This window comes from Phoenix dactylifera, chromosome 12 (assembly GCF_009389715.1).
Source record: "Phoenix dactylifera cultivar Barhee BC4 chromosome 12, palm_55x_up_171113_PBpolish2nd_filt_p, whole genome shotgun sequence".
Classification (NCBI taxonomy): domain Eukaryota; kingdom Viridiplantae; phylum Streptophyta; class Magnoliopsida; order Arecales; family Arecaceae; genus Phoenix; species Phoenix dactylifera.
In genome coordinates, this window is record NC_052403.1 from 5,728,163 (window position 1) to 5,750,617 (window position 22,455).

The 22,455-nt window shown below is 37.2% G+C and overlaps 1 protein-coding gene across 1 annotated transcript; it reads left to right on the forward strand.

Annotated features, from left to right (window-relative positions):
* The first annotated feature begins 15,998 nt into the window (after positions 1–15,998).
* LOC103718138 (asparagine synthetase [glutamine-hydrolyzing]-like) lies at positions 15,999–22,010 on the forward strand. The gene is made up of 14 exons (XM_008806816.4): positions 15,999–16,103; positions 16,208–16,289; positions 17,279–17,417; positions 18,538–18,633; positions 18,903–19,044; positions 19,171–19,361; positions 19,731–19,892; positions 19,975–20,055; positions 20,172–20,393; positions 20,544–20,678; positions 20,766–20,846; positions 21,049–21,135; positions 21,225–21,332; positions 21,436–22,010. Exons 1-14 carry the CDS (start codon positions 16,013–16,015, stop codon positions 21,682–21,684), a joined length of 1,866 nt encoding a protein of 621 aa, XP_008805038.3. The 5' UTR covers positions 15,999–16,012; the 3' UTR covers positions 21,685–22,010.
* The last annotated feature ends 445 nt before the right edge of the window (positions 22,011–22,455 follow it).

The window sequence follows — 22,455 nt, forward strand, 5'->3', positions numbered from 1 at the left end:
TAATTTTCATGGAGGTTTTTGCAAGTCTAAGTTCCCACTCTTAATTTAACCATCAGCTTCTCTGACCCCTCTATTATTTATAACGAAGCATTGAAAATCATGAAACTAAAAGCTTCCGTTTCTGGTAAAAATTTCTTAATTCACATTTTGACTCTTTGGCATGTATTGCTTTCTTCCCTTTTTTTTTTTTTTTTTTTTTGAGAATTTAAAGTCCTATAAAAAATCTTGGAGATCAAGACTCGAGAAATAACAATCATAATGTAGTATAGAAATTGAAAACCTTCAAAGTGATGGAAGTGAAACTGTGAGGACACGTGTGGGCGTGCGTTTAGTTCCACACCAGTTATTCGCTCGGTAGATCTTGAATACTTATATAGAATCAAAAAATCTAAATAATATCTTTTGACTAGCTTTTTTAGATGAGGTTTTGGATCGTGACAGATGGTATCAGAGCAAACTCAACCCATAGCCTATGTGGACTAGGAGACACTGTAATACGAGTTTCATAGAGGCTAATCACGAGCCTATCGTGATATTTGTGATTAGATTTTAATGAATTTCAATCCGAGGACGTCAGTACGTCACGCAAGGGATAACGCATGGTGCCCGTCCTCTTACTCAGAGGATGGAGGAGGCCATCTCCTTCCTCTCCTACCAACCCCCTCCCTGCCTCCCTCATAAATACCGCCAACTCATTTTGCTACGTCCGGCAGCGCAGACCGAACAAAGGAGGAGTTAAAGAAGAGAGTCGAGCAAAGAATGGCTGCGGAACACAAGAGAGACGAGCTCTACGATAAGGAGAGGCAGGACTCCCTCCCTGTTGCCGGTCAGGACGAGCAAAGACGCATGTTAATCCGTTAATGACTGTTTCTAGTTTCCATTCGCTGGCTTTCTCATAGTTCTTTGTTTGCCTTCTGGCGTCCACTTTCTCCGGTTTTGTACGCGTATTCAGGGAATGGGTGGAGTACAAGGTGGCGGAGAGCCAACTGTGGGAATTAACAAGGGGGAACAGAGTGATGGAAAATAAGGGCGGGATGAGCTCTGCAAGCATCACTCTGGAGAGAATGAGCCCCAACTACAGCCTCATTTTCCCCTCAGACCCCAACTACGGCCTTCTCTATTATTAGAAAAGGTTAGACCATGAAAGCCGGCCACCAGCAAAACCAGTGACAGTATTCTAGCTAGTATTCTTTTCAGATGATACAGGTTGTGATCTCGTTTGAATTTTTCATCCACTCTGTTTTGTTGCTGCTGCTTATACGAAAGGATTCAGGTGGATGGAAAATCCAGTGTTTGTCATTGTTAAGCCTCCCTAAACCACATATATTTACGTTGCTCCGTTCCTTTAATGTCATATAATAAAGAAAAACGTGTGGCTGTCTGGTAACTCTATGATGCCTCGCTCTAAGTCCGCACTGTGATGGGTAAAGTAGGAGAAATTATATCCTACACAAGAAGAAATCATTAGATGGACCAGTAAGGCTAATCCAAATCCCAAGGCACGTATGATGAATTCTCACCCCTGCATTGATCTTGGATTGTTTAAATAAAATGGGGGTTAACATGGCGAGTGACTATTAGATTGGTCCATTTAATAATTTTCCCGATCACGAATCCTCATTTATATGGAGAAATTATGTCACAGGGATGTGCATGCAACGCAACATGGCTGCTTATTTCTATGGGCTCCATTCATAAGCACTTGTCTCACCACACCACTACAGAAACAAGCGGCTGTAATTATTGGCATATATGGCCATATGGAGCATGCAACATGATGTATAATTTCTCCGTTCATATAGATTCTATTCATCAATCACTCATCTCAGCAATTGACTCAGAGGAACAAGCATATGTGATTGGTTTGGTGCACTACTACATAGTACATGTGGTGCAAAATATAATTTTTTGTTCATCGTGCGCACTGCTAAGTCGAAATCCCGAGATTAAAAATTAATTATAGCAGTTATGATTTTTTTTTTCCCTGGCAAACCGGTTGTTGAATTGGGGAGGCCTAAGGAGACCGGACTCTACCGATAGGAAGTGAAGAGATTTGAGGAAGATGTATTGAATTTACTGTAGCTGATGCATTCCTTGATATTACTGGCACGGCACTGAAACTATGCTAATACAGTGAAATATTCAGATGGCAGTAAACTAGGGAGAAGAGTCTGAATGTCATCTTATTCATTACATCAAGACTTTACAATGTATGTATTTATAGCTAATTATCCAAGGTTCAACTGTTGATTAACTGGAAACAGTTACAACAGTTTGAAATGAACTGAATTCGGTTGGGATAAACTGAATTCAGATGCTGCTAGAAACTTATAGATCTTTCAGAAGGCTTCTGGAATAACTGGCAGCTGACACCCCCCTTCAAGCTGAAGGTAGGGAAGAGACCTGCAGCTTGGAACAGAGGAGCGAATGCCTTCTAGCAGTGAGGGATTTGGTAAAAATATCTGCAGTTTGATCAGCACTAGAGACATGAGCAATATGAAGTTCTTTGGAAAGCACCTTCTCCCTAATAAAATGATAGTCGACTTCGATATGCTTCGTTCTTGCATGAAATACAGGATTTGAAGCAAGGGCAATGGCAGAAATGTTGTCACAGTAAATCTCAGTAGGTGTATCAATTGAAATGCCAAGTTCTCGAAGTAGGCGACGTAGCCAAATTAACTCAGAAGCAGTGAGAGCCAAGGCCCTGTACTCAGCCTCAGTAGACGATCGAGCAACAGTCGGCTGTTTCTTGGCACACCAAGAAATCAAATTAGAACCCAAAAAGATACAAAAATCGGAGGTAGAACGACGATCAAATGAATCGCCAGCCCAGTCTGAATCACAAAATGCAGAGAGAACCAGAGGACCAGACTGAAAATGAAGGGAATGATGCAAGGTTCCTTTAATGTACCGAAGCACCCTCTTTAGCAGCTGAAAATGAGAGATCTTTGGAGAATGCATGAACTGGCATAGGTAATTGACAGCATAGGAAATGTCAGGACGTGTGACTGTTAAATATTGAAGAGAACCTGCCAAACTTCGATACAACTCAGGGGAATGAAACAGAACATCAGGCTGACAGAAGGCTTCAAGCTTAAGTGGCAGCGGAGAAGAAACTGGCTTGCAAGTCAGCATCCCAGCCCGGTTTAATAAAGCAGTTGCATAGGTAGCCTGACTGAGATAAACACCATTAGCAGTAAAGGATGTTGTGATGCCCAGGAAATGAGAACAGGAACCAAGATCTTTCATTTTGAATCTACTTTGCAGCTGAAGAAAAAGAGAAGACATAGCACTGGTATTGTTACCAGTAAGCAGAATGTCATCGACATAAACCAAGAGATATAGAACAACACCATCACGTTTGAAAAACAAAAGAGAAGGATCAGCTGAACTGCTCTGAAAACCCTGCTCAATGAGAAAACTAGTGAACGTAGCAAACCATTGTCGTGGGGCTTGTTTTAAACCATAGATCGCCTTCTTAAGACGACAAACATAATCCGGATACTGAGGATCAACAAAACCCTTGGGCTGTTCCATAAACACTTGATCATCCAGTTTACCATGCAAAAAGGCATTTGAAACATCCAATTGACGAATATCCCAGCCGGAAGTTAATGCAAGAGAAAGAAACACTTGAATTGTTGGAAACTTGGCCACAGGACTGAAGGTTTCTGTGAAATCAACTCCATATTCTTGTTTAAATCCTTGTGCCACAACACGAGCTTTGTATCGGGCCACAGAACCATCAGCATGCCGTTTGATCCGAAAAATCCAACGACAGCCAAGAATATGTTGGGAAGAACACCTAGGAACCAGCTCCCAGGTTTGCTGATCAATTAAAGCATTGAATTCTTGTGACATAGCAGCACGCCAACGAGGATCAGCAATAGCAGTAGTATAGCAAGAGGGCTCAGCTGGAATAGGTGCAGTGCTAAGTAAAGACAAGATGCGCCGAGGTTTAAGGGAACCAGTCTGAAAACGAGTGACCATAGGGTGACGAGCAGGCTTTGGAGAAGAAGGCAGTAAAGGAGAAGCTGATAGTGAAGTAGAAGAAGAAGACTGGGAAGCAGGAACACAAGCAGAAGATTTCTGTGAAGGTGTTGGGGAATGTAAAGTAGAAGACTGTGAAGATGATTCGGAAGAATGTGAGAATGGAATAAAAACAGAATAAGGAAGAGATGTGGACTGAGACGAGGAAAGTGAAATCTGTTGAGAAAATGGAAACACAGCCTCATGAAATTCAACATGCCGAGAAATGAAAACTTTCCCTGATTGCAAGTTAAAACATCGATATCCTTTATGTTGTGTAGAATAGCCAATGAAAACACAAGGAGTAGATCATGGAGAGAATTTATTCAAGGCTTGTGGCCGAAGCCAAGGAAAACATTGGCATCCAAATACTTTTAAAAAACTGTAGTCAGGAACACGATGAAACAAAAGTTCAAAAGGAGATTTATTCTTCAATAGTGGTGTAGGCAGACGATTGATAAGGTAAGTGGCAGTCAAAAGCGCTTCAACCCAGAATTTTGAAGGAAGAGAAGCATGAATAAGAAGACTGCGAACAACTTCCAAGAGATGACGATGCTTTCTCTCAGCCATGCCATTTTGTTCAGGAGTATATGGTGAGGACATTTGATGTACAATACCAGCTTGGGAAAAAAGACTGTGAAATCTTGCATTGTTAAACTCACCCCCTCCATCAGACCGAAACACTTTAATAGTAGATGAAAACTGATTTTCAACTAAGGATTTGAATTGCATGAAATGCTGAAAGACATCAGACTTACATCGAAGAGGATAAACCCAACAAAAACGAGTAAAATCATCAACAAAGAGCACATAGTAACGAATACCCCCTGAAGATGCAACAGGTGACGGTCCCCAAACGTCAGAATGTATGAGTTCCAGAGGCTTTGTTGATGCTGTGGTACGTGATTTGAAAGGAAGCTTATGACTCTTTGCCATGCTGCAGGTTGGACAGACAGACGAAGAAGTTGAAGAAGAAAATGGCTGAATATGAGTAGACAATGTGGAAAGCACAGAGGCAGCTGGATGTCCAAGCCGCTGATGCCAGATGGAGGAAGACGGGTTGGAAGCAAAGAATGCATTTGGAGCTGAAGAAGCTGAGACCGATGATGGAACAAAGGTGAAAGGAATTCTATAAAGTCCTTCACTGCAACGTCCCTGAAACAAAGTCTTGTTGGTGTACTTGTCCTTAATAGTACAACCATCCGAATCAAAAATAAGCACACAATGATTGTCAGCTGCTAGTTTATAGACTGATAAAAGATTATGAGAGATTTGTGGAGCATGAAGAAGATGAGATAGTTTGAAGGAATGAGATGGTGTAGGAAGGATACCAGAACCCAGATGATGAATAGGAATAGAAGCTCCATTCCCAAGTGCTACTTGTTCAGACCCACTGTAGGAAACAGGGTGATGAAGAACTGATTGGTCAGGTGTCATATGTGCCGTAGCACCACTGTCAATGATCCAATCTCCAGTTCTTGTTGATGGAGAAGAACCTCCAGATGAAGCTTGAGAAGTTGAATTTGCTAAAAAAGCCTGAGGAGGAGTTGTTGATGATACATTGGAAGAAGAATCCATGCGTGGCCAACCTGGGCTACTGTAAGTTGCATCCATCCTGTGCCAACAATTTACAGCAGAATGACCTCGTTTACTACAAATTTGACATTCCAAGAAATTTCGCTGATCTCTATTTCGACCTGGAAAAGACCCTCCGGATGTTCTTGACCTGCCTCGTCCTCGGTTGGTGAAGAAAAAACGCCCACGACCTCTGCCACGAATTGAAAATAGTGCAAAAGCAGAGTCGACAGAGGACGTTTGTTTGTCCTTGTTAGTCAAGATAATCTCTTCACTACTTAACAATGCATAGAGTTCATCCAAAGAAATAGCTGATGACCGAGTTCTAATGGCAGTAGAGAAGGAATCATAAGCAGCTGGGAGTCCATTCAAAACATATAGCACCACATCCTCTGTATCTAACTTGGATCCAGCTGCTGCAAGAGCATCTACCTTAGTCCTGATTTCATTTAAATACTGCTGCATTGATAGATCTTGCTTCCGAATATTGTGAAGCTCATTCTTTAATTGAATGACATGAGATCTAGTTGAGGAATTTAAACGACAGTCCAATGCAGCCCAAATTTGATAGCAATGCTCAAGATTAATCACATAGGGTAAGATAGAAGAGGAAATAGTTGAATTCAAAGCCACAGCTAAGAACTGATCGGTCAAAAACCAAGCATCAAATTCAGAACTAGATGAAGATTGTTGACAAGTTGATGAACCATCTAGAAATCCAAAAAATCCACTTGCTTTGAACACTCGAGTGATTTGGGATTTCCAGACAAGATAATTTTCAGTGGTAAGTTGATTGGGTATAAGGGATTGAATCCTTGAAGTCAAGAATTTAAGTTTGGGAGATATAACCTGATCTGCAGAAGACTGGAATGCTTCATCGGATCTGGTATGATTTACTGATGCAGGTGATGCCATAGAATCACTTTCAAGAGGAGGGAGTAGTACTACAATGTCATCCGACCTCAAGGACATAAAAAAAAAAAATCACACCTTAAGATCTTTTGATCTTATCAGTAGATCTTAATGAGCTAGTGGATCATGACGAGTTGATCTGGATCCCTGCTCTGATACCATGAAGAGATTTGAGGAAGATGTATTGAATTTACTGTAGCTGATGCATTCCTTGATATTACTGGCACGGCACTGAAACTATGCTAATACAGTGAAATATTCAGATGGCAGTAAACTAGGGAGAAGAGTCTGAATGTCATCTTATTCATTACATCAAGACTTTACAATGTATGTATTTATAGCTAATTATCCAAGGTTCAACTGTTGATTAACTGGAAACAGTTACAACAGTTTGAAATGAACTGAATTCAGTTGGGATAAACTGAATTCAGATGCTGCTAGAAACTTATAGATCTTTCAGAAGGCTTCTGGAATAACTGGCAGCTGACAGGAAGTGTTGTCGTAAAGAATAAGTAACAGCTATCTTCTGACCTATAATATGTGCCATGGAATTGTGACCCTGCAACGTTTTGATGCTCATGGTTGGGGTACGTAGCTCGCAAGCCCGTATTTGGAACGCAAGGACCGGAGGAGGGTAAAGGATTTCCCTTGAAGGGGGACTGATACCAGCTAAACTGGTGCCTTTCAACTGAAAAAGGAGAAACCTAAAAGGTGATCCTTATCTCATTATTGTTGTACTTAAGATCAATTCGAGCTATAAATTTTCAGATGAGAGACTCAAATGGCAGTTTTATTCTGAATAAGAGAACAAGATAATTGATCTCAAATTAAGGTGGAAATTACGTAATGCCAAAACCTTGAGCATCTCATTTGACGTTGTCAAACATTGATGCAGTGGGTAAGTGGTTTAATGGGGATGATGCGTCTAAATTTCCCCATATATATATAGAATTTACCTTTCCACTATCCCACTTCTTATAGGCATTTTTGATGTTTTGCATGAAAAAGCTTGTTATGGATGCTATCCTCCAATTTCTCATGGTATGTTTTAGCTCAAGTATCAAAAATTAATTTTGGCTTGTGAGAGATCTTCTCTTTCCCACTTTCTATATTCCCACCTTCGTCTCCAAGCTGTTAGATGGATTCCCTCGCTTGACGGGTATGGTGGTTTCAAAGCCAAAGAGATTTAATAATGGTTGATCATTAGTTTATGCCTTTAAACATTATAATAAGCGCAACCACCTACTGGATTTTTGGTAGCCTAGGTTGGCACCACTCCTCCCCCTCCCCCTAAGCGCATGCACTAACCAAGAACTTTAGTTCAACTTAGCATGGTGACGTGCTCATTGCATGTCTCAAAACAAGAAAGAAAAAAAATGATAAAGAATAATACATATCAATATTTTTACCAACTTGCTTCCTCACATCACTCGCTAATTTGCACATTGATATGGATAATTTTTGATAGACCAAAGTTTTTATTTACTTTGTTTATTATCGAAGTACACTTCTGCTTTAATCATTGCAGTAAAGAAGCACCATGTCTCCCATTAAAGACCGTTAAAAGATGATTAATATTCATTAGTAATGTGAGTATAATTTCACTGCCGCTAGCTTCGCCACAATTGCATGGTTGAGGAAAGTTGTTACAATGTAGTTATTGCACAACGAGCCATTAACCGTGCAGTTGTTGCTTAATAACTGATCCCATTCTTTAAAATAGGAAAAACCAAGGGATCCTTCATTTCTCTACTTTCTCTCTCTCTCTCTCTTTCCTATTATTTCTCTAGAATTCGATTAACTTGAGTGTCGGAAGGTCCTCATCAAAAAACTTTCAGTAAGAAGATTTTATTTCATATCAAACCTACATCTTGGAAGCAGGGACAACCACATCACCGGCATCTGTACCATCCATTAGCTCAAAGCTTTACTTTGGATCACAGCCGATCTCAATCTCACCTCGGGGTTTAACTAGCCTTTGCTAACGACAGATTCTAGCAGCAACATGCATGTTTTCCTAAACTAATAATGATTATATATTATAGTTAAAGGCCTAATAAACCTGCATTGTAAGTCCACTCTTAGATCCTTCTATCGGTTCAACATTCTAAAGCTCAAAGATGACCAGGGGATCAAATTGCATAGCTATTTAAGCTTTCTAACTCTAATTAAATCCTGGTTTGCTCAATGTGCGAACAGACTCCTGGGTGGAGATTTTGATCCGACCCATGGAAATAGTAATGGGTCTGGCTCGTCTCACTAGTTACAACTGATTCAAGAGCCCAGTTTCCCTCGGCCCCCTGATGTCCAACTAAAACTTATTGGCTTCTATGCCCTCTGGCTTCGGGTTCGGAGATCCTGGGCCAGGAACTGAGCCCATGGCCCGTGAATCAAAGAACCCAAACAAAAGCTTCACTGAAACAAGCTTCTAGTACCAAAAAGGTCAGAACAGTGAGAGGATGGGAAGAAAAGGCCATTAATAAGGTGATAGAGATGAACGAGCTGAGCTTACCTAGATTTACCTGAGCTGGATCACAACAAGGTCAGAACAAACAATGAAATGAAGCTAAAGAGCTCTTTTATATATATAGGAAAAGAAAATTGTGGTGAAGTTCTTTAATATAAGATGTTTTAAAGATACAACTTCTTTTTTTAATGAAATAACCGACATCTTTTAACTACGTGTAAACAACCACATAAATTTGAAATATAAAAATTCAGTGTATTTGTGACTTCTACTAGAATTAAGGAAAAATGAATGCACTCGATATTAAGTAACTGTAATGAATTTTTTTATGTGTGAATTTCAAGGATGAAATATATTATATCATAATATCTTCGCAACAATAAATAGCAATATATTTTCACTCATTTGCAGCATTAAAACAGAAAATACTCAAAAATGTCATCTAACAACTTTCTTGGATTCTTTTATTTTCTCTATTTTTTAAGTTGTTGGAATTTTTTTTTCTTAGTTTTTTGAACAAAACGACCAAACTTGGAGCCAGAACTTGAAACTTTACAAACCTAAACCAAAACTAAGTTTTTAAACCTGGCTCAGAACACATGTATTAAGAGCACTGAAAGTCAGATTGAGAATAAAGACAAGAAAGATAAAAAAAAACAAGAACAATAAAAATAAGATAGAATGCTCTATGCCTTGCCAGGGATTTCTCCGCGACAACAAATTTTACAATGTATTCTTTTTCTCTTGAGAAAATAATTATAATGCTTAAGAAACAAGAGGGAGAAAGTAGCGAATAGTCTAGGGAATAATAACAATTATATTGTTATGTACCATGATAAAAAGTTTAAAGCGCGAGCAATAAGTTTCCTATGTAAGCTCTTTTCGTGTTCCTTTGTCATCTTCCCCTTCCCATTTAGACTCCAATGTATTCCTCGGCTCAACTATTTATATCTGTCCCCACCATTTATCTTTGGGGGACACAACGCATCCTTTCATGTCTATAAGTCTATTTTAACATAGTATTTCCATTTCTTATGACTTGGCTGCAATTTTTTCTTTCGAATATTCAGAAGAGAGTAAATATTCTTTTCATGTATCATTATTTTATAGCACTAAACCAAACCATCCTACCACAATATCCATCCTTGTTGATGTATTCATCGTAACTATTCACTCAATTATAAGCTTAAAGCTCAAATGCGCAAACTAACAATGCAACTTTCTTTGAAAATATGTAATTAAGAATAGATTATGTGAGGATCTGGTGGCATGTTTTTAGTCACATATCGGTTATATACTAGGTAGATCTTAGATATTTATGTAGGACCAAAGAGTATAAATAATATATTCTTAGCTAGCCTTTTTTGGCGAGATTTGGAGTTGTGACAAAGTATTAGAGTAGACTCGCCCTACGGCCTATATGGCTTGGGGATACTGTAGCACGGCATCCTGCAGTTAATCATATATTTGTGATTACATTTGGTTGAATTTGAATTCTTAGACCGGCAAGGATACTAGAATTTAAACGGAGAAAATATAGGAGAATTCGTGTAGGCATGTATTTTTAGTCCCACATCAACTATGCACTGAGTCGATCTTAGGTACTTATATAAGACCAGAAAACTCAAATAATACATTTCAGGTAGCCTTCTTTTGAGTAAGGTCATGAGCTGTGACAAGTTAATATTCCAAGAATAAGTATTGGGATGGTGTGACACAAATGGTTCGACTACTAGGCTAGTTGTGTACCCCGCTCTCACATTGGAAGATTTGCCACAACTTCGCCGATCATAGGCATCAATTAGATAAGGTTGATGCAGACAACTCGTGTGTCTCATTTGAGTGAGTTTGCTTAGTCTATTGCGGGTAACATACCTTATTTTATCAGGTCATCATTGTTTGAGTTTGCTTAAGTCTATTGCAGGTAACGTACCTTATTGTGTTGGGCTGTCATTGTTGACCTGTTGCAAAAGAACTATCACCTTAGAGGCATCACATAAAACATGATTGATATATGGATCAAATTTTTATGAAGGTTTATGTGTGAACATGGATGGATTGGTCCGCTTGCTAAGTAGTCAATTTTAAGAGCCGAGTATCTCGAACAACAATAAATATATGACTCATTTGTGCACCTACTCAATTGTTTACCATGATACTCTTAACTATGAGATCACAAGATCTTGAATGATATATTCTCTCTTTTAGAAGGTCTATGAAATCCACTCAATGCTTGTATGATTTCTAAATTAACAAGCATGCTTGTTGCATGTAGATTTAAAAATTCTAAGACACCTTTTACCTTTAGCGCTCGGCGAAATCTACAAAACAAAGAATCTGCTAATGATTAAATGTATAAGTGATGCACAAAAGCAAACATCTAAGAATCTTTTTCATTATGAAAACATAACATTAATGGCCTTCTATTCTCTGAAGTCTAAGCATGGTGGCTGGTTATTCAATTCAGAGTAAATTAATTGTAATAATTGGCTGATCCAATGAAGAAGCAGGCAGAGACTTGCTGTCACTAACAATGACACTTTGTATCGATTGTTAGTGTTGCTATAAGCACTGAAGTAGCACATGCATTTGGTGGTCCAGTTTCCTGTTATTGGGTATCTCTTTATTAGGACGATACAGTAGGTAGTCTTCTTTGATTTTTTTTTTTTTTTTTTTTTGAGAAACAAACTATTCCATCACATTATTGATGCATGAAAAAAAAATGATGACCTTTTACGATCAAATCAACATCAAAGGACCCCAATAGATAGGAAAATTGGATGCCCATTTCATTCTAAAACTCAAACTAATACAAACTTCTATGTTCCTAGCAATTGCCATATCACTTTATTTCCTTTTTTAATATATAAATTTGGTGCAGGACCTCCAAGCGGTGACCTAATAACAAGAAGGAAAGCAGACATGGGATTATTGATGACATAACAATAGGGTAGGGAAGATTGGTTAAACTGAATATATAGCTGAATGCATGATGCCATGATCCTATGCCAAAAGTCATTGATGACAGTATTTCATAAATTATCATGATATTTTCAGTTCCACCAATTGTTTCACATAATGTTTCTGGATAAATTTCATTATCCGCAGACTAAGCTGATTAGAGGACATAAAAAAATGCTGAATAAGTTATACTTTAGGTTGTGGAAGATAAAGTTTTTCTTCGATGAAACAAGTTAATGAAAGAATCAGCTTCCAAGTCTAAACAAGCTACTTTCTTTTCATTTGATGGTAGAGTTGCATGCTCGGCGTACGAGTATGGATCTCCATGCATATAGAAATTTTAAGATGAGGTGGTGATAGGAGAATAAGACTATGAGGTGAGGTTAAATATTTCGAACTCAACATTGTGATGGTCTTTGTCCCCTTCGAATCTCACCTCAAAGTACATCTAGGAGGTGTGGACCCTCCTTTTTTTTTCTTTTTTTTTTTGAAGAAAAAAGAATAGGAGACATATAAGTTTATTTGCATGCTAATTTGGCAGCGTGTAATTGGCAGTGTGCATGGAGTGCTGCATATTGAAATGCTGCCAAGAGCGTGCTGATAACATGCTTTGCATTTAAGACATAGATATAGCAAAGGGTATCCAAAGTTATAGCAGCACTAGTATTAATTAGTCAAGCAAAACTAGAACAATGATTAAATGCAAATACAAATAAACAAATGTGTGATAACCTAACCCAAGTCTTTCCATTTTAGACATGTTATTTTCGGTGCTCACAGACCGAAAAATTTCAGTTTTCTCTATATTTGTTTCTTCTTTGCCTTTTTTTTTTTTATAAAAAATTTCTGCACCTTCTAACCATCCAACATCAAGCTTGTGAGCATATTGGTTAGTAATCCAACAAAGTCAATGGTATCTAGAGAAGCTTGTAATAACCTTGCATGTTGGAGGATGAAATAATGTCCAATGACAAGGAACAACTTTCCAAATGTAGCCTTGCATGATGTGTCTTTTAGGTATAAATGGGTGATTTTAGAACATGAGTATTATAAATAATAAGATTTTTTGCATATATATTTTTCTAAATATTAGAATTTGCATGAATACCCTTCCAAATTAAAATTAAAAATTTTAATAAATTTTCAATTTAAATAAATATGATTTTGGCTAATTATGTTAGTTGAATCGTTATATCAAACGTATTCATATAAAAATAGTATTTTACGAGAACATGCATATAAATATTAATTTGGATGGCATTTATGCAAATTCTAATATTTGGAAAGGTATTTATGCAAAAATCAAATTTTTTTGCATGGATATCCTTCTAAATATATGAAATTACATGAATACCCTCCAAAATTGCTATTTGCATGTATGCCCTTATAAATGTATTTTTTTTTTGTATGTTTACCCGATAAGGGTTTGTTCGTCATTTCAAGTTTAAACCACTAACTTTTTAATGACATTAGATAGCATAGGTACATACGCAAAAAAAAAGAGGGTATCATACAAAACAAGTGTTTGATGAGGGTATATATGCAAATATCAATTTTGGGAGGGTATTCATGTAAATTCTAATATTTAGGAGAATATGTGTGAAAAAAAATCTAAATAATAGTGGAAGTTTCTTATATAAATTTACCATATATCGTAAATAAATGGGTTTAATTGGATCAACATTTTCATAATTGGATCAAATTTAGATTTCTGACAAATTAGTTGGTTATAAATTTGGACCTGATTCAACACGTCACCATAAATTGGACATGCCCTTGTAAGTTTATCCTAGACTCTTGGTATAGCAGTAGTGGCAATGCGTTGAATCATTGAGCAGGTAATATATTGAAAGCTTACCATTTTTTTCTTTTCTACTTTAAATTTTTTTTTTCTCTCTCTTTCATCTTATTTGAATCTTCAATTCTTTATCCTATCTTTTCAGCTTTACTTAGCTCTATCTTTTTAAGATATACATCGATATAAAATAAATAGATTGGCATGGATTAATTTTTCCCAATCCATTAATTTATAAATCAATATACAAGAACTTGTTCGAGTATGAAAAATATCTCATTTTAATCTATCTATCATTTTTTCTTAAAAAATACCCTTCATTCTCTTTTACAGTTTGTAACTAATTCTTTTTTAAATAAATTTAACTATTTTTAAAAATTAGATTATCAAATATCATGGCTTAGAAAGTATAAATTTGGTTCTACTCACTCTCTTTTAGGGAGACATATAAAATCAAAAAAATCCCATTATTCTCTTTAAAAGCTACATATAATATAATTAGATTTTTTATATTTATTTTTCCCCACATGTATCCGTCCTTGTTTGATTACCATTGTTTAGTCGTATACGTATAGACAAAGTTATGATTTAAGATGATGATATCCGTAAAGAGTAGATTGATGAAGGAAAAGAAATAAAGAAAAGAAAGCAAATTCTGCAAGAAAGATCCACATCATTAATATTTTACAATGCCTCCAAAGTTTTGTTTCTTAGCCTATGGCGATTCGACAACGTTTTAGGACTCCCTGGGGTCCACTTCCCCCAGCCTCTTATCCGTCCACTGTTAATGTGGACCACAGGAACACAACACGTCACGGTGGGACCAATTTTGATCAACTGCAATCAATTGCTCATCAGAACACAAACGGAAGAGGAAATGCCCCAGTCCCTTTCCCATTTCCCGTGGCATAGGACCCGGCTAAGTCAGCTCCCGGGAACAGGAGAAATTTTTAGTTTGATCAGGTCCCCAAACCAACATAGATAAAGAGGAAAAAAAAAAAAACCCAAGGCAACGCGGGTCTGTGTGCCAGATTGTGATTAAATTATTTAGAACTGGTGGACTTAGGTACCGTTTGGCGGAGCTGCTGGCAGTAGAATTTTCGAAAGTAGAGTTTTTTATAAAAAGCTATTTGCTATTTGGTAACTACATTATGAAGTGTTGTGGAACTTTAATATGTGTTTGGTAAATAAATTAAGAAAGTATTTTTGGTATGACAAAATGATCATAAAAGACATTGCATAGTATTATACAACATAGCATAATAAAATTAATATATATTAATACATAAATATATAATATAGTATAATATTACTATAATGTACTATAGTATTATATTTATAGTATAATACAATAATAAAGATATAAAATATTATAATCATAATTATTATATATTAATAAATATAAAAAAGATATTTTTTGTAATTATAATATTTTATTATAGATATTTTAGTCTAAAAAGAAAAAAAAATATAAGTCAAAATAATTTTCCGACGCATGCTAAAAGTACTTCTTCGAAGAAGCTCCATTTGAGAGCTTCTTCCAAGAAGCTGTTTTAGCTTTAATCTTTTTTACCAAGCACTCGAATCTTAGTCCAACTATAAATTTTTCATAGACTGATAAATAGATAACTTCACCACCGATAGCTAGATCCGATCTAGTAGTTTGAGCCAATGATCACTCACCACATCTATACGATACATTAAAAGAGACTCCACAACAGCCCAGCACATAACACGTTGATTGGGTGCTTTTTTTTTTTAACCTTTTTAAGCGATTGCCCCTTTCGGAAGGGCTCTTTAAATAGGCGATCCATTTAGGCCACATGGAGAAGCTTATGAGTAGCCTAAAAGTGGTGGGGTTGAAGTGATACATCAACAATAATTTTGTACCATCTCTAATAGTAATTTAGAAGAAAAATCTATGTATCTTTAAATACAATTTATCCGCTCTTTGGACGTGTCGTATTTTGGATGCACCGAATTAAATTGTCGGGCCAATGTTGGAAAAAAAAAATACTGGGTATTACCATGATTTTTTTTACAACATGTGGCGAGTGACTATTGGCCGGCCAATTTCTGCTGCTGTTATGACAGTGGGCCTATTATTTTATTTTGAAGTGGCCCCCAGTCCCGGGCCGGATTCCACTGGATCTAACGACGCGATGAAGCGGCGCTGCTCGACGGAGCGGAAGGGCCAATAACGTTACTAACAATGTCTTTTTTAGTAATAATCGAGACATTAATTACTATATTATTATTAATAAATTAAAGAGATGGAGAGCAGCCAAACTTTGCGGTTTTCGCCTATAAATAGGGCACCACCCGCGGCACCCAGAAGCAGAGACCTTCATACTAGCTCAAAAGGTTTAAGCTTCTCTTCATGCTATGTTCTCTTCTCCTTCTTATTGGCCTCTGATTCTTTTTATGTTCTCTGAAGGCTTGTTTTCTTGTTTTGTTTCTTCTTCCAGTCATGTGTGGGATACTTGCTGTGTTGGGCTGCTCTGATGACTCACAGGCGAAGAGAGTTCGAGTGCTCGAGCTCTCTCGCAGGCAATGATCTGACTCCCCATACTTGATTTATCTTTCTCCCTTTCTTTCTTTCGTTCATTTGTTTCTCGTCATATTGGAGGGTTGGAGTTGTGTCGGAATTGGTTTATAATTTAAAGTGTTTATTTGTCGCTTGGTTCATTATGCTTCAAGCCATGTATGTAGTCTTTTCCAAAGAAAACAAAAAGAAATACTGCATAAGTTGCCAGATTGGCCTCCTATCATTTTTTTGCTTTGGTTTTGTCAATCAGGCAAGAGGCATGAATAAAGTTTCCACTTGGAAATTGTTTAGAGACTTGTCCATGATTCCATCATTATGTGCAAAAACATCATTAAAGGGATAGTCAAGATTCAAGACTGCACTTGCTCAAAAGCTATACTGTCAGCTTAGTATCATCAAGGGTATTATATCTTTAATTTGTGATTCTCATGGATGCTTAAGTCTATGCATTATGATTACCATTCATATTATTCTCATCAAGGGTATTTTTTTTTTCTTTTGCATTGATTGCATAGATGCTTTAACATGCTGATGTGTTCTTCTCTTGTGTAAACTAAATAATGGAATTTTTTTTTAATGAAATTTTCAATCTTTCTACTGTTTCCCTGGCCTGGAGAAAAACAACAGAAGAGAAAAGTCAATGAAACCTTCCATCACTCTGAATACGGCATATAGTTTTTCAACTCAGAGCATTTTGAAGTCCACATAATGGACAATAACAGTGAATAGAGGGAACACTTTTCTTTTTTCTTGTTTTTTTTTCTGAATTATTATCATTGAATATTTTCATAGCCAAGATTAAAACCTTCATAGTGTTTTTTTTTTTAATTAACATTCCAACTGAAAAATATATGATTTTGTGTGCAAAGAGACCTTATTGAAGATATGTCTCTATTAAATGATGTAAAGATCAAGGTTTATTTCTCTATCAAATGTTTCCATATGAATAAATGATGGAATGAACTAAAGAGGCTGATTTCATCCAAGACAGATTAAAGCATCGAGGCCCTGATTGGAGTGGCTTACACCAGCTCGGTGATTGCTTCTTGGCACACCAACGACTAGCAATCATTGATCCAGCTTCTGGAGATCAACCACTCTATAATGAAGAGAAAAATATCATCGTGACGGTATAACATTATCCGAAGCCTTTAACACAATCTTTATCACAAAGCTAAGATAATCTTTTCCTCCTTACATTCGTTACTTGATTCTTATAGCTATATAATTTATATGCCTTGCATTAAAATTTTAAATTAAAAAAATGAGATGGAATCTCTTTTCAGAGAATAAACTGCAACAAATATATAGGGAGAATAAAGCTTTCCGTAATCGATAAAAAATGAAGAGATGTGGTGCTTATGACTTTATTTTTGGGAGTTGTTATTTGAAATGTTTGTAATCATATATTCCAGACAGCTTCTACTATATAATTAAAAAAAACATAAAAGAAAAGGAAAATTAAATAAGGCCTCCTGTAATTTTTTGCATTCAAGAAGATAGAAGAGAATCTTAGAGTGTCATATAGCTCCCGTATCAAAAGTTTAAGTGAACCTTGAAAATTACTGAAGCAATTTTCCTCAAAAAATGAAAATTGGATATCTGGGAGTCGGCCCTGGACCCTGCCACCCTGGTGGTGCCCCTCAGCTGCATGACTTGGTGTATTTCGATGCTAATTGTTGTATCTATACTAGGGCTATGTAACCATGCCGCCTTACCTTAAAAAAGAAAAAAAGTGAACTTAGCGAAGAAGTTGATTTTAAAAGTATGATTATTCTCTAGTGGGACTATAAACCTCAAGCACTCTTGTATTTTGGATTTAGATTGTTAAGTTCTCTGAGAGAAATTATATTTGAGCTCTTTAACAAATCCTAGAGATTATGTATGACTATTCATGTCTGTTACATGATTCGTTTAAGAGCAAGGAATTTGTGACCTAAGAGATCCTCACTGATCTTCCTTTCATTAAAGCAAAGCTTGGTCTGCACCAATTTCATCTGAGGAAAAAGATGCTATTTGTTAATATGCATACTGTGGACCGACCCTGCCAACTCTAAGGGCACTTCGGGATGTTTTACTTTCTAATTCTCTTGGATGTATTTATACTAGAATGATGTCCAGAATAAATATGTTTTCCAAACTTATTCTATTTTTTTAAAGGAAAATGAAGTTGTGCCTGTTTCTCCTCCTTGTTGATGTGCCTATTACACCTAGTAATGGATGACTGAGGGAATTTTGTCCATGAAACAGGTAAATGGAGAGATTTACAACCATGAAGAGTTGAGGAGTCGGTTACTTGACCACAAATTCAGGACAGGGAGTGACTGTGAAGTCATTGCACATTTGGTGAGATCCTCTCATACACTATATGCTCATTGTTTGTGTTCTTCGATACCAATGGAGATCACAATTCACAAGTGGCATACTGCACAACTCCATCCTTTTGCGCTATCGAAAACAAAAAAAAGAGGAATGTGTGCATCCTTAAACTTAGCTTCACTTGTAGCACTCTGGCTTTTACTCCGGATGTGCTTGCTGTACTCATTTTCATGATCGAAAAACTTCAGCATGTAAGAGATTAATTGGGGTCCCCTATCTGCTTCTGTTTTTGACAGTATGAGGAGCATGGAGAAAATTTTGTGGATATGCTGGATGGAATTTTCTCCTTCGTGTTGCTGGACGCTCGCGACCATAGCTTCCTTGTTGCTCGTGATGCGATTGGAGTCACACCCCTCTACATTGGCTGGGGACTTGATGGTACTCAACCACATAGACACATAATTTTGTTTAATTATGATCTTACATGTGTGTCTTAGTAGGACTTAGATTTTGGTGGCCAGTGATCTCTATAGTAAGTAGTCAAGTGAATCTGTTATTTTTCAGGCTCTATTTGGATATCATCTGAGATGAAAGGGCTGAATGATGACTGTGGGCATTTTGAATTGTTTCCTCCTGGACATCTGTACTCCAGCAAAGAGGGTGGCTTTAAGAGATGGTACAATCCTCCATGGTACTCAGAATCTATTCCATCGGTCCCATATGATCCACTTGTTTTGCGAAAAGCATTTGAAGATGTAAGACTCGATCTTTCTCTTTTTGCTTTTCTTTCGATTTTCTATTTTAGCGATACCCAGCATTTGAACACTGGACCTCCTGAAGCGCAAGCCTTGAGGGGAAGACAAGACGATCGACATCACTGATATATATGCTATATAATTCTTTTTAGGTCACCTTAATGATCTTATATTGCTTTTCTCAGTACCATTAGAGTCTCCACCATTTGTCATCTCAGTATAAGGTTTCTATGATGATTGGTAATTAACAAACACCAACTAGATCAGAAAACAAACAGTCATTATTTTCATTGGCACTTCAGATGTTTTAGTTAAAACAAAATTTGATGGTTTTGCTGCATAATCATTATATTTTCTTAATTTTTACAGGCTGTCATTAAGAGGCTAATGACCGATGTTCCATTTGGAGTGCTGTTATCCGGTGGCCTTGATTCATCTTTAGTTGCTGCTGTAACAGTTCGTCACTTGGCGGGAACAAAAGCTGCGAAGCAGTGGGGATCTCAACTCCATTCCTTCTGTGTTGGTTTAGAGGTCAGCATTTCTCTTGCATGCTTTTAATTCTATTTTTTTCTTTCTAGTGAAGCAATGTAAGCATAGGAAATGTCCTTTGCAGGGCTCACCTGATTTGAAGGCTGCAAAGGAGGTTGCAGATTATTTGGGCACTGTCCACCATGAACTTCATTTCACTGTTCAGGTACTAAAGATAATAATTTTTTTTCTGTAAGTGCCTACTAAATTTTTCTGTAGATTTAGCTTGCAAATGAAAAGCTTAGGAAATACATGTAATTATTGAATATTTACGACTGCTAGGATGGCATCGATGCCATTGAGGATGTAATCTACCACATCGAGACATACGATGTGACTACGATCAGGGCAAGTACTCCCATGTTCCTTATGTCCCGCAAGATAAAGGCATTAGGAGTGAAGATGGTCATCTCTGGTGAAGGTTCAGATGAGATTTTTGGAGGATATCTGTACTTCCACAAGGCACCTAGTAAGGAAGAGTTCCACCGCGAGACATGTCAGAAGGTACATAGAGCAATAGGTCACAAAAGACTCACAAATATGTGCCTGTTAGCCTTTTCATATAAAGTAGCTGTGTTCTTTATGCTACAATGCCCTGACATAGTAGTGTCTCGTGGTTTTAATGATGGTACAATTGCCCTACTTCTTTTGCAGATTAAAGCACTCCACCAGTACGATTGCTTGAGAGCAAACAAAGCAACCTCTGCATGGGGGCTTGAAGTTCGTGTGCCGTTCTTGGATAAAGAATTTATAAATGTTGCAATGAGCATTGATCCTGAATGGAAAATGGTGTGATGAGTATCTTGACCTTGATTTCTGATAACATTCCCCAAGCATACCCCATTCTTATCTTACACTCAGACTGCTGTTTAACAGATCAAGTCTGATCTTGGCCGGTTAGAGAAGTGGGTATTGAGGAAGGCTTTTCATGACGAGGAAAACCCTTACCTGCCAAAGGTCTGTAAGCTATCAGTATCTCAGTGGCTCCCCTTGAATACATGTACTGCTCGACATGTTTTAGTTTCTTCTGAAAATGGTATTATGCCTCAAAACGTAGTAGGAGTTGAATCCTAAACTATAGGATACATGCTTGCTTATATGTTATTTAGATGCATAGATAGCTGACAGAACTAAAAACTGGAAATTTTACTTTGCGCAGAATATTCTCTATAGGCAGAAAGAACAGTTCAGCGATGGTGTTGGCTACAGTTGGATTGATGGGCTCAAGGCTCATGCAGAAGAACATGTAATATCCCATCTTTTCTCCTCAAAGACACCTGAAAAAAAGGGTTTTCCTTATTATTAAAAGCTACATTTTGTGAAAAAAAATCACAGGTGACTGATAGAATGATGCTAAATGCAAAGCGCATTTATCCACACAACACACCCACCACAAAAGAAGCCTACTACTATAGAATAATCTTTGAGAGATTCTTCCCCCAGGTGAACCTCTCAGTCTACAACATTCTATCTATCTACATAATGTTTTTCGAAGAAAATCTATATCCCTGGGGAGTGTTAATTTGATCTTGATTTGGTGTCACAGAACTCCGCAAGGCTGACCGTCCCGGGAGGTCCAAGCGTGGCTTGCAGCACAGCCAAGGCCATTGAGTGGGACTCTCAGTGGTCAAATAACCTCGATCCCTCAGGGAGGGCTGCTCTTGGTGTCCATGTTTCTGCCTATGATCCACAAGTACACACTTCTCTTTCTGCAGGAAAAGGGCCTGCCAAGATCACCAACAAGAAGCCAAGGATGGTGGAAGTAACAGCTCCAAGTCTCACCATCAAGATCTGAAGTCTTCCTAAGTTATCAATATGGCCGTGTACTAGTCATGTTTGCCTCGATTCTAGTCATCTCCTCGCAGTTTTCGTCAAGTTCATGTAATAGGAGTATTTGATCATTTGCTTGCATTGGGTTTGAAAGTAAACCTCTAGAACTCCATTTGACTTGCTAGGTGATTTCCTTTTCCTTCCATGTAGCACGAATATATAAAGAAGTTGATTTTGCTGACTACTCGAGCCTAGTGCTGATGGATTTAAGCAACAGAGGGTGGTTGACTTAACTTATGTACATCTCCTAAGATGTTTAGTGGGATCCAGTATAAAGCAAGATTGATGTCTCGATATCAGACTCTGTACTAGTACCACTCTATTATAGTTTCGATACACAATACAATATGGCAAATTTTGATGCATTGAGTGGCGATATAGTATATCAAATATGCTACGGTATCGGCCGGGACGATGAACCTTAGCCTAAAATATAGGCTGAGGACAACATTTTCGTTTCTCATGATCATCTTTAGATATTTGATGTACCCAGTGCCCAGTGGATATTCATACTCCTTGATATTGAACCTTATAGTGTAGTGTTTACTTTTTTATATATATATATATATATATATATATATATATATATATATATATATATTTGTTGAGGTAATGTGTAGTGTTTACTTGAATATGATAGAACTCATGGTATTTTTTCATATTTTTTCACTACCAAATCCAGAAAAAAAGAAAAGAATAACAGTACTTATATTTTACAGCTATTTTAAAAGAAATG

Coding starts and splice junctions, on each gene's coding strand:
- LOC103718138 (XM_008806816.4), top strand. CDS start 16,013: ATGGAGAGCAGCCAAACTTTGCGGTTTTCGCCTATAAATAGGGCACCA. Junction 16,290..17,278: donor GTGCTCGAGCTCTCTCGCAG/GCAATGATCTGA, acceptor CATCCAAGACAG/ATTAAAGCATCGAGGCCCTG. Junction 19,893..19,974: donor CCTTCTGTGTTGGTTTAGAG/GTCAGCATTTCT, acceptor TGTCCTTTGCAG/GGCTCACCTGATTTGAAGGC.